General features: G+C 57.1%; 1 protein-coding gene across 3 annotated transcripts in view; it reads right to left on the bottom strand.

The window, feature by feature from the left end:
• Positions 1-430: 430 nt before the first annotated feature.
• Positions 431-13504, bottom strand: part of P2RY8 (P2Y receptor family member 8) — a 42078-nt gene continuing 29004 nt past the window's right edge. For all 3 annotated transcript variants that reach the window (XM_027607312.2, XM_027607311.2, XM_027607313.2), the window contains one exon: positions 431-4296. In XM_027607312.2, coding sequence (XP_027463113.1) covers positions 3190-4266 — 1077 coding nt within the window. In that variant the 5' untranslated portion in view covers positions 4267-4296 and the 3' untranslated portion in view covers positions 431-3189. The remainder of the gene's footprint in view (positions 4297-13504) is intronic.

The raw sequence follows: 13504 nt of genomic DNA, 5'->3' as shown, positions 1-13504 counted from the left end.
ATGCATGGATGGATGCTGGCATGCATGCACATGGGTATGTTGTGTGCATTTGTGCCTGAGGGATGCCCGCATACCTGCGTGAATATGGGTATGTGTGTGTGCGTTCATGCATGTATGTGTGAGTATGCATGTGTTTGCTCTAGTATTTTAAGCCTAGCATCAATCATCATATCATTAGACACATGAATATTTACACATGTATCTCTTACAAAAAAGGATGTCTTTTTAAAGCCCTGACATCGGGGCAACAAATCCTTGATTACACCCCACGCCCCATCCATGTTGTGCTGCCCCGATTCATGCCGTGTGCTTCCAAGTAACCTGATTCCACCCTCCATGGAGAGTCTTCGCATTGAAGATCCCGGGAGCTGGCTGGAGGGAATGTGCGGTTCAAAGCAAGATGGGACATGTCTTTAGAAAGCGGGGGTCTCAGAGGTCAGAATGAGCAATGCGTTCACCTTCTGCACGGGGAAAAATCAGGGTTGGCATCAAGGATCATAAGTCTCGGGGTGCCTCTGCCTCTCCACGTGCAGCCAGGAGCTGAATCCCGGTATCACATCTTTTGAAAAAGCTCACATCCGTACGTACCCACACACGTGTATACTTTTATTTGCTACTTAGCAGGTGAACAGGTTGAGTTTCTGGGGAACACACACACAGAGACCCGCACGGCACACTACACTATTCGCATGTTGAACCAGAAGCAAGAGCAGCCCTGGCATTTCAGGCCATAGGACAGACACCATGGCATGAAGCTGGGACCTGTGCACTAGGATTCCCAGCAATGGGAAAGACCCCATGGGGCTGCCTCCTTCCCCCCGCTAACGCCCCATGCTGACGTGCTGCCCGTTTACTGGACAGTGACACCGGAGACAGTCCCCTCTGTCACCCGAGGGCTCCAGGCCCTGACATCCTGTGGAGGAGGATATTATGTACACAGGCTTCCTCCAGAATCAAGGTGTGCAGCTTCTCGTGGGCCGCCAAGGTGTTCTGTGCGGCTGGTTTGAGGTTTTCACAGCTTTTGTGCATCAGACGCCCCGAGGCCCACGCCCAGAGTGTGGGTGGGGGCGTCTTGCTGGCTCAGGATTTCCGAGTCTGGATCCTACTGCCTCGACATTGCTTTCTAGGGTTTGGGTTTGGGAGAGTCTGGAAGAGATGGGGGATGTGGCTCCTTCCCTGCAGAATTCGGGTTCCTGATGCCGGCCTTCTTGGAGTCACCTGTGCCTCCCCCAGGTAAATCCTTCACCAGGTAAGTCTCAAGGGGTCTCTCTGAAGGGTCCCTACGGTGGCTCTGAACTCGGTGCACACAGCTGGGCATTCGGGACCAATTTGCTCGGACACTGTCCCCTGTGGGGACGTTCTAGCTGCAAGGCAGTGGGCAAGGATGATACGCGACCCCGGCGTGGCGTGGGGGGTGTTGAGGGGGACCCCCAAGGCTGACTCTCAGTTCCTGAGGGCGAGCATAGCATGCACTCACCTGCTTTCCACCTGCACGTGCCTCTGCCCCCACCAGACATGCATGGGCACCGGGCAAAGCTAGGAACCTGGGTTTGATTCTAGGACCACGCACAGGGAAGGGGGCCTGGAGCCCCCCAGGCTGGTATCGGGGTCCACAGTTTATACACTGACCTCTGAGATCCACAGCACATAACCAGAAGCCGGAACCGTGCGTGCCTCTCCAGTTACTGCGTGCAGCGGGTGCCTCCGTGAAGGGCGGCCACCTGCATCATTTTCGGATTCCATGCGTGCACGTCACTGTGTGCATCGACAAGGGGAGAGGTCACCTCTCGGCCACGTGGTCTTGAGGACTGAGGAGCCCGTGGGTGAGAGTTCCAGCTGGGACTCCGGCCTTCTCTGTGCAAGCTGGAGACTTAAATCCACAGGGGATTCATCCCAGAGTCGGAGGGGCTGCTGAGATCCAGGCGGGGCAGGACCGCTGAGATCCAGGCGGGGCAGGGCTGCTGAGATCCAGGCGGGGCAGGGCCAAGCTCCCTCCAGAGGCTCCAGGGGAGGGTCCTTCCTGCCTCCCAGCTTCTGGGGCTCCAGGCGTCTCTGGGCTGGTGGCCACGTTCCACCCCTACCCCATCTCTTCACGCGGCTTCTCCTCTGTATCTCTGTCTCCTCTTTTGTTAATAAGCGCACCTGTCATTGGATTTAGGGCCACCCCGATCCAGGAGATCACACCCCGAGGTCCTGGGTGCACACGGGTTTGGGGTCACTATTCGCTCTAGGACAGGTGTGTCTGTTTTCCTTCCAAAGCAGTGATGGCAGGAGCAGGTGCCCCCAGGGGCCCCTGGACGGCAGCTATCAATCTCCACCTGTATCTCGGACCTCCTGTGGGGAGGCTGCCTGCCCCGCAGCCGTTGCCCCAGGAAGGCCCCTGAGCCCGAAACCCTGCATCGCCTTGTGATGAAGAGAGTATCAGAAACTTTGCTGTTTCAGGCAAATCTCAGGCTCTGGAAACGCACTGTTTTGGCATCCCGGACCCCGTGGGGATGCGGTTCCTTGTCTTCCCGAAGCACCGTGCATCTTGGGGCTGGCACAGCTGTGTCCTGGGCTCAGGAGGAGATAAGGAAGCCCCTGCCCGTGTGCTCAGGCGGCCAGTAGGCACAAAGGAGCCTTGGGCTCTGGTCTTCCCACAGGCTTGTGCAGTCCGCCGTCTTGCTGGGTGCCTGGGTCAGGCCAGGTACACGAGGCCAACTTCACACGTGGGAGGCCTTGCCTGTGACTCGGGGTTCTCCACTGGGAGCAGGATGCAAGACCCAGCCGGGGGCAGCCTCGCTGGGGTGAATCCCAGCGCGCACAGTGACCGAGGGCGGTGTGAGCACCAAGTCCAAGCTGTGCCAGGCTGGGGAGCATCAGGTGTCACTGGCGTCCCCGAGCGAGAGGCACAGAGAACCAGGCAGGCGGATGTTGCGGGTCGATGGGGACTCAGCTGGGCTGGCTGGGCGCTCGGCCAGGTCGGGTTGGGTGGTCACCCTCAGGGAGCAGGGCCAGTGCGCCTGGCACGCTGCGTCCCTGCACCCTGCGGCTGTGTTGGGGCACCCGACTCGAGCACCCCCCCCCCCGGGGACCCTGTCCATGCGCACGGACGCAGTAGCAGCGGCTGCAGGGGGCAGGCGGGCGGGGAAGAGCACCGCCCCTTCGTCCCGCACCTCTCTACTGCGCGCACTGCGGGGGGGGCGCGGCTCAGAACACGCTCTCCTGCCTTTTGAGGGAGGGCCGGCTGGGCGCGTCGAGCCCGTCGCCGGGGCCGCTTGACATGGAGCGCGCCGACAGCGTCCGAGCGGAGAACAGGGTGTCCCGGCGCGCGTCCCGGCCCCCGGTCGGCAGCCGCCCGTAGCCCAAGTACCTGCGCAGCCGCTCCTGGAACTCGCGGGACGCGAAGTAGTACACGAAGGGGTCCAAGCAGTTGTTGAGGCAGCTGAGACACAGCGTGAGCTTGTACACGTGGTAGTAGGAGCCGCCCAGGAACAGGCGGCTGACCATGTGCACCAGCAGCACGAAGTTGTTGGGCGCGAAGCAGGTGACGAAGGCCAGCAGAACCACGGCGGCCAGGCTGACGGCGCGGCGTCGCTGGCCGCGGCCGTGCACGTCGGACGAGCGCAGCAGGGTCAGGATGGTGGCCGTGTAGCACGCCACGGTGACCACGAACGGGATGAAGAACAGCACGATGAACAGGGTGAAGAGGAAGATGGCCCACATGGCCACGCTGGGCAGCATGGTGGACTTGAGCACGTCGAAGCAGGTGACGATGCCCAGCGCCTCCACGGTGTAGGTGAGGTCGGTGCGCGCCAGCGGGGACAGCGCGCCCAGTAATACCAGCCAGACGCAGGCGCACGCGGCCACCGCGTAACGTCGCCGGCGCCAGCGCGCGGAAGCCAACGGGTACACCACGCCCAGGAAGCGCTCCACGCTGATGCAGGTCATGGTGAGGATGGACGAGTACATGTTGGCGTAGAAGGCCACGGTGACCACGTTGCAGAGCACCTCCCCGAACACCCAGTGGTTCCCGTTGCAGTGGTAGTAGATCTGGAACGGGAGCACGCTCGCCAGCATGAGGTCCGTGACGCTCAGGTTGATCATGAAGATCACCGACGGGGACTTGGGCCCGATGTGACAGCACAGCACCCACAGCGAGAACAGGTTGCCGGGGATGCTGACCAGTGCCACCAGCGAGTACACGACGGGCAGGACCACGGCGATGGTCGGGTCCCGCAGCATCAGGATGGTGGCGTTGTCCGGACGCGTCATGTTCATATCCATCCTGCTCCTGCACCTGCTGCGCGCGCGCGTCTGGAAGGCAAGGGGCACCCGGGTGAGGAGGACAGCACAACGGGGCTCCCGGCCGGCCTCCCTCGCTCACCTCCCCCGCTGTCCCGCACGCTCGTGCGCAGCTGGTGTGGTTCCCCCTGTGGCACGGGGCGGAGCGGAGGCGCGCTAAATCCCGGGAAGCTGCGTCGCACCCAGACGCCTCCCGTGCGCCGGGACACCGGGCGCTTGCTTGGGCAGTCGCGCCCTTCCTGCTCCTTGGAAGCGCAGGGAGCGGGCTGCGAGCTAGGGTGCAGCGGCTTCATCGTTGGGGCCAGGAGGACGCCGGGGGAGACGTGCCACACAGTTGCGAGGTTACAGAGTTGCCAAGGCGCTAACCCGGTTTCCAGCTGCAGAAGTTCCTCTGGGACCCCTGGAAGGTGGAGGGGGTCGCCTCGGGTCCCCCTCCCTCCCCGCCCCCTGTCCTGACTATGGCTGGCTACTGTACCTGGCCACACGGGGGCGCTGTGCCGCCAGCACTGAAGTCCCAGTAGGTCCGTCCCTGTCACCCTGCGCCTGGCCCTCCTGCTTTCTTCTGCCTCGTGCTTGGACACCGCAGCCCCGCCCACCTGCCGCTAAGGCCCCAATCTTGGGGTGCCCACTGGGGGGCCACCCTTTAGCGCCGGGGGGACTTTGGAGGCCCCGATGGGGGTTCTGGGAGGGCCCCACGCAGACCACACAGGAAGTCCCCTGCTCCGTCGCTAATGGCCCCACAGCCCCCTCTACCCATGCATTTAAGTGCATGGCCACAGGTGCAGGGAAGAGTGCACCCACTTGTCACACGGTTGTTTCACGTCTCTGTTTCAAGGTAACAACACCCATGCACCTGCTTCAAGGTACAAAACCGTGCACCTGTCCCAAAACCACACACACACACACACACACACACACACACGTCTCCAGTGTGGTTTCAAAACCCCATATAGCCCTCCCAGCCTCCCAGGTACAGGAACCCAGACGCCCAGGTAGGCAGCCCTCTCTGGCTGGGGCAGACGGAGTACCTGACCGGTCTCCACATTGCCATCTGCATCTTATCTCTGTTTCGTACTCTTGATTTCTTGCCTTAGGTCCCATGGCTTTCCCCAAACGGACTAGGGGCTCTTTGGGGTGGGGTTATGAAATCATCTGAATATATACCAAGAGTGGAGTACACGGCAAACTCTGGGAATTTTGGTTATCCAAGTTTTCGGGAAACAGTGATTTGGTTTATTTATTTTGGTCCTGGGCCAGGGCACCCCGGTCAGGCCCCACCTGTGCCGTGTCTGTGAGCCGGGGCCGACCAGGCAGGGCTGACCCCAGTGGAGGTCTGCCTGCCGGAGGCGGAGGTGGCGTGTGCTCTGGGTAGAGCCGCAAAGCAGTCTTGTGCATGCTGGTGGAGCCCAGGGGTGCAGGAGAGAGAGTGTGCCTGTGCCGGGGAAGGAAGAGTGTGTCCTGAGGCGAGGTCAAGTCCACCTGGAGGGCTGGCCGATGTGTCCACGTGGCTTGGCTACAGCCCCCACCTCTCCAGTTGGGTGTACCTGCGAGGGTGTCTGTGAAGGGGTTTCGTAGGTGCAGCTCTAGAGCACAAGCAACTGCCTTGAAGTAAAGACATGATGCTCTATCCTGTGGTGGGCCTTGTGTAATCAGGGGAAGGCCTGAAAGGGAAGCCAGGAAGGTGTCCTGCCCCCAGGCTGCAGGGCCCGCTCTCTCCTGAGTCTGCAGCCTGCCCACCTGCCCTGTAGGTTTCAGGCTCACCAGCTCCACAATCGCGTGAGTCCAATTCCTTGATGTATGTTTTTTTGTATGTTTCTGTATATGCGTGTGTTTATATACATACATACACACGTATGTTCTCTTGCGTATATTTATACAAATGTATGTATATACACACATGTCCTATTGCGTATGCAGTCATTGCAAATACATGCATCGTATTGTATATGTATGTGTATATATGCACATCCTATTGCACATTTATTCTCTCTCATATATATGCATGTGGATATACACACAACCTACTACATATTTATACACATAGAGATGGATGTGCTCACAGCCTCAGCCCGCCGCCCCTGGCCCGCCACCATTATGCTGACGGCCTCAGCCCGCCGCCCCTGGCCCCGCTCACACTGTGATTGCACAGGAGCTCCTGTGATCGCTCAGGTCACGGTAACTTCTCTGTATGGCCGGCACCGCACGGCACAGGGCCACTCGCCCATTCCCTGGTCCCTGCCGCCATGCCCGGAGGTGGTGAGGCGGGCGTCAGGGTCACATTTTACAGATGGGGCTCAGAGGTTGCAAGAGGGGCAAGCATAGAGCTGGGGCTGGGACGGGCCCAGAGCGCGCAGCGTGTCCTCAAGCCTTGGTGTTCTTGTGGACCATGAGCCTCACCACCGTTATACTGATGGCCTCAGGCCGGGACGCTGAGCAAGCTGTTCTGGTTTTGACCGGTTCTGTCCTGTTTGGGCAAGCCTCATTGCTTCCGGCTGTCTGCACCTGCAGCTGGTCTTTTCCTGGGGGGTGGAGGGCAGAAAACGTTCCTTGGGAGGAGGGCCTGGGGCTTGGGCGGCAGGTGCCGAGGACCGTTCTCCTGAGCTTTGCTGGCTTGAGATCCAGACGTGGATTCCTGCTTGCTGTTCTGCAGGGGGCTGAGTCTGTGGGCTCCCCACTTGCAAGATGTGGGGGCTCCTGAGAGCAGGGCGTGGGGCTCAGGGTGGCCTCTTGGTAGATCAGGCCTCCCTCATGCAGACGGGAGCCCCAAAGACACCCTCGGCTCCCTGGGCAGGCCCCACGGCGACCTGTCTCACCGTGACGCCAGCTAGCCTGGGCGTTGGCCGTTTCATCCTAGGGGACACCGTCCCAGGGGGTGTCCACCAGCACGACGTGCAGGGTCCGCATGCCGGAGAGGCCGCACACCGCCTTCAAAACCCTTGCAGATTTCCACCCGCCGCCCTGAGCGGGCCTTTCTTCCTGCCTCAAGACCTGCCACCGTCCGCCAGCATCGGAGAGGTTCCTCAAACCGGTTTAAAAATGGCCCCGAGTTTCAGTTTGAGTGGGATGCTTTCTGCTCCACTAAAGCACGCTCAGGTGTGCATCCTACAGTTACCCCGGGGTGGCCTCAGTCCACGCTGGGGCGTCAGGAGCCAGAGAGAGGGATACATGCTCCTTGGGGTCCCCAGGGGTGCCACGGAGGGACACAGGTGGGGGCCAGATGCCAAGACCGTGCAGGGTGCAGAGAGGGTGAGCAGGGACGTTGCTGTGTGCTCTGAGGACGTGTCCGCTGCAGGGGACTGAGCAGATGTCCTGGAGCCCACAATGGTCGGCAGGAAAGCCACCGACCTGTGCGGGACGCTGCCCTGCTGTTCCCAGCACAGAGCGGCCCTGGGGGGGAAACAGTTTCCCTTTCTGCTCACAGAGGAGCGAGGGACGTGGGGATCTAACGTGCCCCCTTCCCCCCCGCAGGTGGCTGCTTGTTAGCCCCACATATTTGCATGCTGTGCGGCCCTGTTGAAAGCCGACGTGCGTGGTGGCTGGTGGGAGGAACAGAGGTCCGTGAAGCAGCCCCCCTGCCCGCGGGCCCCCCGCGTCCCCATGACTCACCTCTGGAGAGCACTCAGCCCCCTCTGCGCTAGGCCAGCCCCAGCTGCGACTGGAGCGCTTGGGCCCCCACGCGGTGTGGCCGCCCGCTGAGCGGCACGGGTGATTAATAAAGAAATCAGCTCTGGCACGCTGGTCTGAGCGCACGGCGGCGGCGGGTGGTGCGGTGGGAAAGTGTATGAATGCGCGAGCGGCGAGCGGAGGGGGCTCTTGCAGAGGGACGCGGCTGGGACCGCCTCTCACCCCCTGCCTCGCAGGAAATGCATGCGGGTTTGAGCGCACGGCGGCGGCGGGCGAATGCCCTCCTGTCTGGGACCGCTGATGCCCCTCGTTTTTTTGGTTCTTCACACCTTTATCGAGACCTCATTTACATATTGTCAAGTTCAGCCGTTTAAAGTGGACAATTCTGCGGTTTTGAATATGTTCGCAGATGCGCAGACATCGGCATAATGCCGTCCCAGAACGTTGTGAGCTGTCCTAAAGGAAATCCTGCACACCGGAGCGCCAGCACCCCCATTCCCCGCCTAGGCCCCAGCCCCATTCCCCCCCGACCCCTGACCCCAGGTGGCCATGCATCGATTTCCTGTCTCTGTGGACGAGCCTGTTATGAACATTTCAGGGACACGGGATCACACACGCTGTGGCCCTGGGCGTCTGCTAGAGCCTCGTGCCTTCAAGGTCCGTCCCCTGGGCTGCAGGCGTTAGACCTTTGGTCCTTTTTATGGCTGACTCCTATTCCCCCGTGAGGAAGGGCCGCATTTGGTTTATCCATCCCTCTGTGCGTGGACACTAGAGTTGTTTCTGCTTTTTGGCGATTGTGAACAATGCTGTTGATCTTGCACCCGGCGCCAGACCCTGTACTTGGAGGCTCCCGGTGCTGAGCATGGGGGTCCTTTGGACTCAGTTGAGGTGGGGCTTCCTCAGAGGTCAGAAAGCAGCCGGCGAAGAGCAGCGGAGACTCAGGCTCATGAGTGCTCCTTCTGGGTCCCCGGCGTCTTCTCTCACGGTCAGGCTTTGTGTTTCCTGCGTGCTGGGGGCTGTCCCAGGTGCTGAGCTCACCATGGGGACAGGAAACCATGAGCCAGCCCCCTGCACTGTGGGCTGGTCTCCCTTCTGGGTGTCTTGGGTTTTTGTGGTGCTTTGTTATGGCGGCCCTGGGAGACTCCAACGGCCCCCACCCAATGCCACAGTGTTGGAGACGTGGTGCCGTTGGAGAATGCAAATGGGACGTGTCTTTAGTCATGTCGGAGAATGTTCAGTCATGGGGCACGCATGGGCTGAGCTCCCAGCAGCCGTGCCCACATGAGCACGGCACGGGCAAGACTCTACTTCTCTTGAGGTGTTGCTCACCAGACTCAGACGCTGGGCCGAGCTGAGCTTGGTTCACCGGCCTCCAGACGTGGGAAGCACGGATGCCTGGCAGCACTGAGAGTGCCCAGTGTGGTGTCCCCACTTGGGCCATCAGTCTCCTCTTCGACTGTGATCCTCAGAGCGTTGCTGTGATATGGGGTGACCCAGTGAAGGGGAAACACTTTGTAAACTGCGCTGTGCCGTGTAAATGTTTTTAGCTAGATCAGCAACTGTACGAATGTCCTGGAGCAGTTCTAACAAGTGACCGCAACTTGGGGGCTCCAAACATGGGAATTCATCCTCCTCCCAGCTCTGGAGACCGGAAGCCTGAGATCCAGGTGGGGCAGGGCTGCTGAGATCCAGGTGGGGCAGGGCTGCTGAGATCCAGGCGGGGCAGGGCCAAGCTCCCTCCAGAGGCTCCAGGGGAGGGTCCTTCCTGCCTCTTCCAGCTTCTGGGGCTCCAGGTGTCGCTGGGCTCATGGCCACGTCCCTCCCATCTCTGCCTCCGTCCTTACGTGGCTTCTCCTCTGTGTCTGTGTCTCTTTTTCTATCCCTTACAAGGACACCTGCCACTGGATGTAGGGCCACCCCGATCCAGGGTGATCTCATCTCAGATCCTTCATTAATCATATCTGCAAAGACCCTATTTCCCAACAAATCACATTCCTAGGTTCTGGGGGCCATGTGTTTTGGGGACCCCCCATTCAGCCCACTGCAGGACGTGTCAATGAGGAGAATATTCCTAAGAGCTCTTTGTAGTGTTTTCTGGTTCCCCTGCCTTCAATAAACAGACAGAGCCAATAAGCGTCCATCAGGACTGACTTCTCCTGGGGTGTCATCAGAATGAGAGCCACCCCCCTGAGACCCTCCCTCCAGCCAGCTGCAGCTGACCCTCAGTGCATTCCAGGGTGATGCTCCCAGCAACAGTGATGTCCCCACCAGTGCCGAGGGATGTTCTTGGAGAGAAGACTCCCCAGGATGCCCAGCCAGCAGAGGTGGAGGCAGCAAGACTGTGGTTTAGAATCTGACTTTGAAACCCAGAGGTTCTGGCCATTCACATTGGGCTCCAGGAAGCTGTGCACCCCCATCACCAGCCTCGTCTGGGAGACCGCCCTCTTGACCACAGCCCCAGGACGTGGCCAATGTTTGTTATGTGACCTAGGAGAGGAAGATGCATTGGGTTTTCTGGTCAACTGTGGGCAACTCACCAAAGACACAAGAAAGTCTGTGGTTGTCATGAGCTGAAATATGCCTCCCCCAAACTTGTATGCTGAAATCCTAATTCTCCATACCTCAGAATGTGACCTTACTTAGAAATAGAGACTTTGCAAGTTGTTAAGTTAAGAGGAAGTCATACTGGAGCAGGAGGGGACCTGACTCCAGAATGCCTGGCGTCCTTACAAAAAGGGGAAATTTGGACACAGACAGGCACGTGGGGAGGAGGCCACGTGGAGATGGAGACAGAGAGAGGGGTGATGCTCCTACCAGTCAAGGAACACCCAGGATTGCCAGCAACCACCAGAAGACAGAACAGGAATGAAACAGACTCTCCCCGAGACGCTCCAGAAAGAACCAGTCCCGTTGGACACCTTGGTCTCAGACTCTGGTCCCCAGAAATAAGAGAGAATACATTTGTGCTGTTTCACCTCCCAGTTTGGGGTAATTTGATACAGCAAATTTCCAGGAAACTAATGCACACACACACACACACACACACACACACAAGAGGGAAGGGGTTTCATTGACACACTCCATCAAGCTAAAGAAATGATAGGAACCATGATCATCCTACTTAAAGAAAGGGAAGAGCCTTCAAGAAAAGATAAGGCATGAAAAGAGTAGGAATGCAAGGTAACAGAGAGAGGTGAGGAGCCCACCCACAGGCTCAGGAACTGCATGGAAGAGTACAGAAACATTTTGATTATTGATTCAGAAAAAGGACAGATCTCTTGGATGGGTAAAAGGTACTGGAGGGGTGACAATACCTATAGCTCGGGGATAAGCGTTCTCACCTGGGATACTTTGCTAGACCCGCCAGGGGACGCTTGGCAACGTCTGGAGACAGTTTTGGTTGTCACTACTGGGTGGGGCTAGGGGTGATATACTGGGTGGGGCTAGGGGTGATATACTGCTGTCTGGTGTATGGAGACCAGGAATGCTGCTCAACATCTTACAGTGCAGAGGGCGTCCCACCCCAGAGCCATCTCTCTGTCTATCCATCTGGCCATGCCTGTCTCCCTTCCTCTCTCCATCCATCCATCCATCCATGCGTCCGTCCATCCATCTGTCCATCCATATGTATCGATCTATTATCTACCTATCATCTATCTATCGATCCGTTCACCTAGTCATACATTCATGCACCCACCCATCTTTTAATTTTGTTGGTGGTGTTTCATGTTGCATTAACATTTTATATCCTTATGTCACAAGATCTTTCCCATGATGTCTTCTGTATTATGTCTTATAGCTTTTCCATTCTGTAACTATAAAACATTCTCCTCCCTCTTTTCTGAGTGCTTCCACAGTTTTTTGGTCTCCAGTTGTCATCCTCAGGCTGTTGCCCAAGCTGTCTTGTAATTGTCATGGCAATCATGTCATCATGCCTGCTCTTAACCCAGGCCTAGTGTCTGCCGAGTGAATGTATGAATGATCGGATCTAAGAAAACACAACATAAGATCAGAAACTAATGGTACCCGAGAGATCCCTGAGCTCACTCACCCATGTGAGCTTGACTGTTCCCCCAGCTGAGGTTGTAAGCCCTCGCCTGAACCTGTCATGGCCTGTGTGGGATAGAGGAGAGATACCTCCAATCCCAACACCTCCTTATGAGATGTGGATATCGACAAATTGATCCTAGAGTTTATCTGGAGAGGCAAAAGACTTAGAATAACCAACGCAATACTGAAGGAGAAGAACAAAGTTGGGGGACTAACTAACACTATTCGACTTTGTGACTTACTATAAAGCTACAGCAATGAAGATAGTGTGGTATTGGCAGAACAATGGACAAATAGACTGATGAAAAGGAATGAGAGCCCAGAAACAGCCCCATAAATATAGTCAACTGATCTTTGACAAAAAAGCAAGGTTAATATACTGGAGCAAAGATAGCTTCTTCAACGTACTGATGCAGCAACTAACTGGACATCCACAAACACCAAAACCCCAAAACCAAAAAAGTCGCCCCCAGAAAACCAAGAATCTAGACAGAAACCTTACGTCCTTCACAAAAAATGAGCTCAAAATGGGTCACAGACCCAAGTGTAAAAATGCAAAAGTATAAAACTTCTCCAGACTAACACAGAACAAAATCTAGATAATCTTGGGCATGGTGATAACTTTTTAGACAGCACGCCAAAGGCACGATGCATGAAAAAAAATATAATGGATAAGCCAGATTTCATCAAAATTAAAAACTTCTGCTCTGGAAAAGACAGTGTCCAGAGCACATGAATACAAGCCATAGATGGAGAGAAGATATCTGCCAGACACACATCTAAAATATGTATATCTGCAATGTACAAAGAACTGTTAAAACTCAACCATAAGAGAACAAACAGCCCCATCTGAAAAATGGGCAAAAGATCTGAACCAACAGCTCACCAAAGAAGACATAACAGATGGCACAGAAGCCTATTGAAAGGTACCACCCGTGGTGTGTGATCAGGGAAATGCACGTTAGTGCCACAATGAGATACCACGATGAGACGGGTATCGGAATGACTGGGGTCTAAAAATACCGCCAACAGCCAATGCTGGTGAGGATGCGGAACCGTTCTCCGTCCACGAGGGGCCTTCCAGAGGGGGCCTTTGCATCACCAGTGGCCTCCTGGTCACCCTTGCAGCCTGTCACAGCATCTTCTTTAAGTATATGACAGGATATCACCCAAGCCTCCACGCCTCAAAGTCCTTGATCGTTGTAGACCCGAGTCATCCATTACTGCTGCGTCGCCTCTGAGTGAACACTCTTCACTTCAAAGAGGTGGCAAAGCAGTAGTCATGGGGACAGCTGATGGGCGAGGCTGGGGGTGGGGGACAGAGGGCCCGTCCCTCTGCTCAGATCACAGTGCAAGAATCCTTCCCTCTGTGCACACAGGCACACGTGATGGTCTTACCGCTCTCTGTTCTCCTATTTCTCTCTGCATTGCACAACCCGAGTACACTGTAAATGACAGATGATTTGCATGCCAGTTGTCTGTCTAAACGTGTGTGGAGTGTGCAGATTTTAATCTCCGCCTCCCGCGAGACAGCAGCCGCGATCGC

The sequence above is a fragment of the Zalophus californianus genome, chromosome X, assembly GCF_009762305.2.
Source record: "Zalophus californianus isolate mZalCal1 chromosome X, mZalCal1.pri.v2, whole genome shotgun sequence".
Taxonomy (NCBI): domain Eukaryota; kingdom Metazoa; phylum Chordata; class Mammalia; order Carnivora; family Otariidae; genus Zalophus; species Zalophus californianus.
Note: the sequence above shows the minus strand (reverse complement) of the source record. Positions and strands in the feature narration are given on the sequence as shown.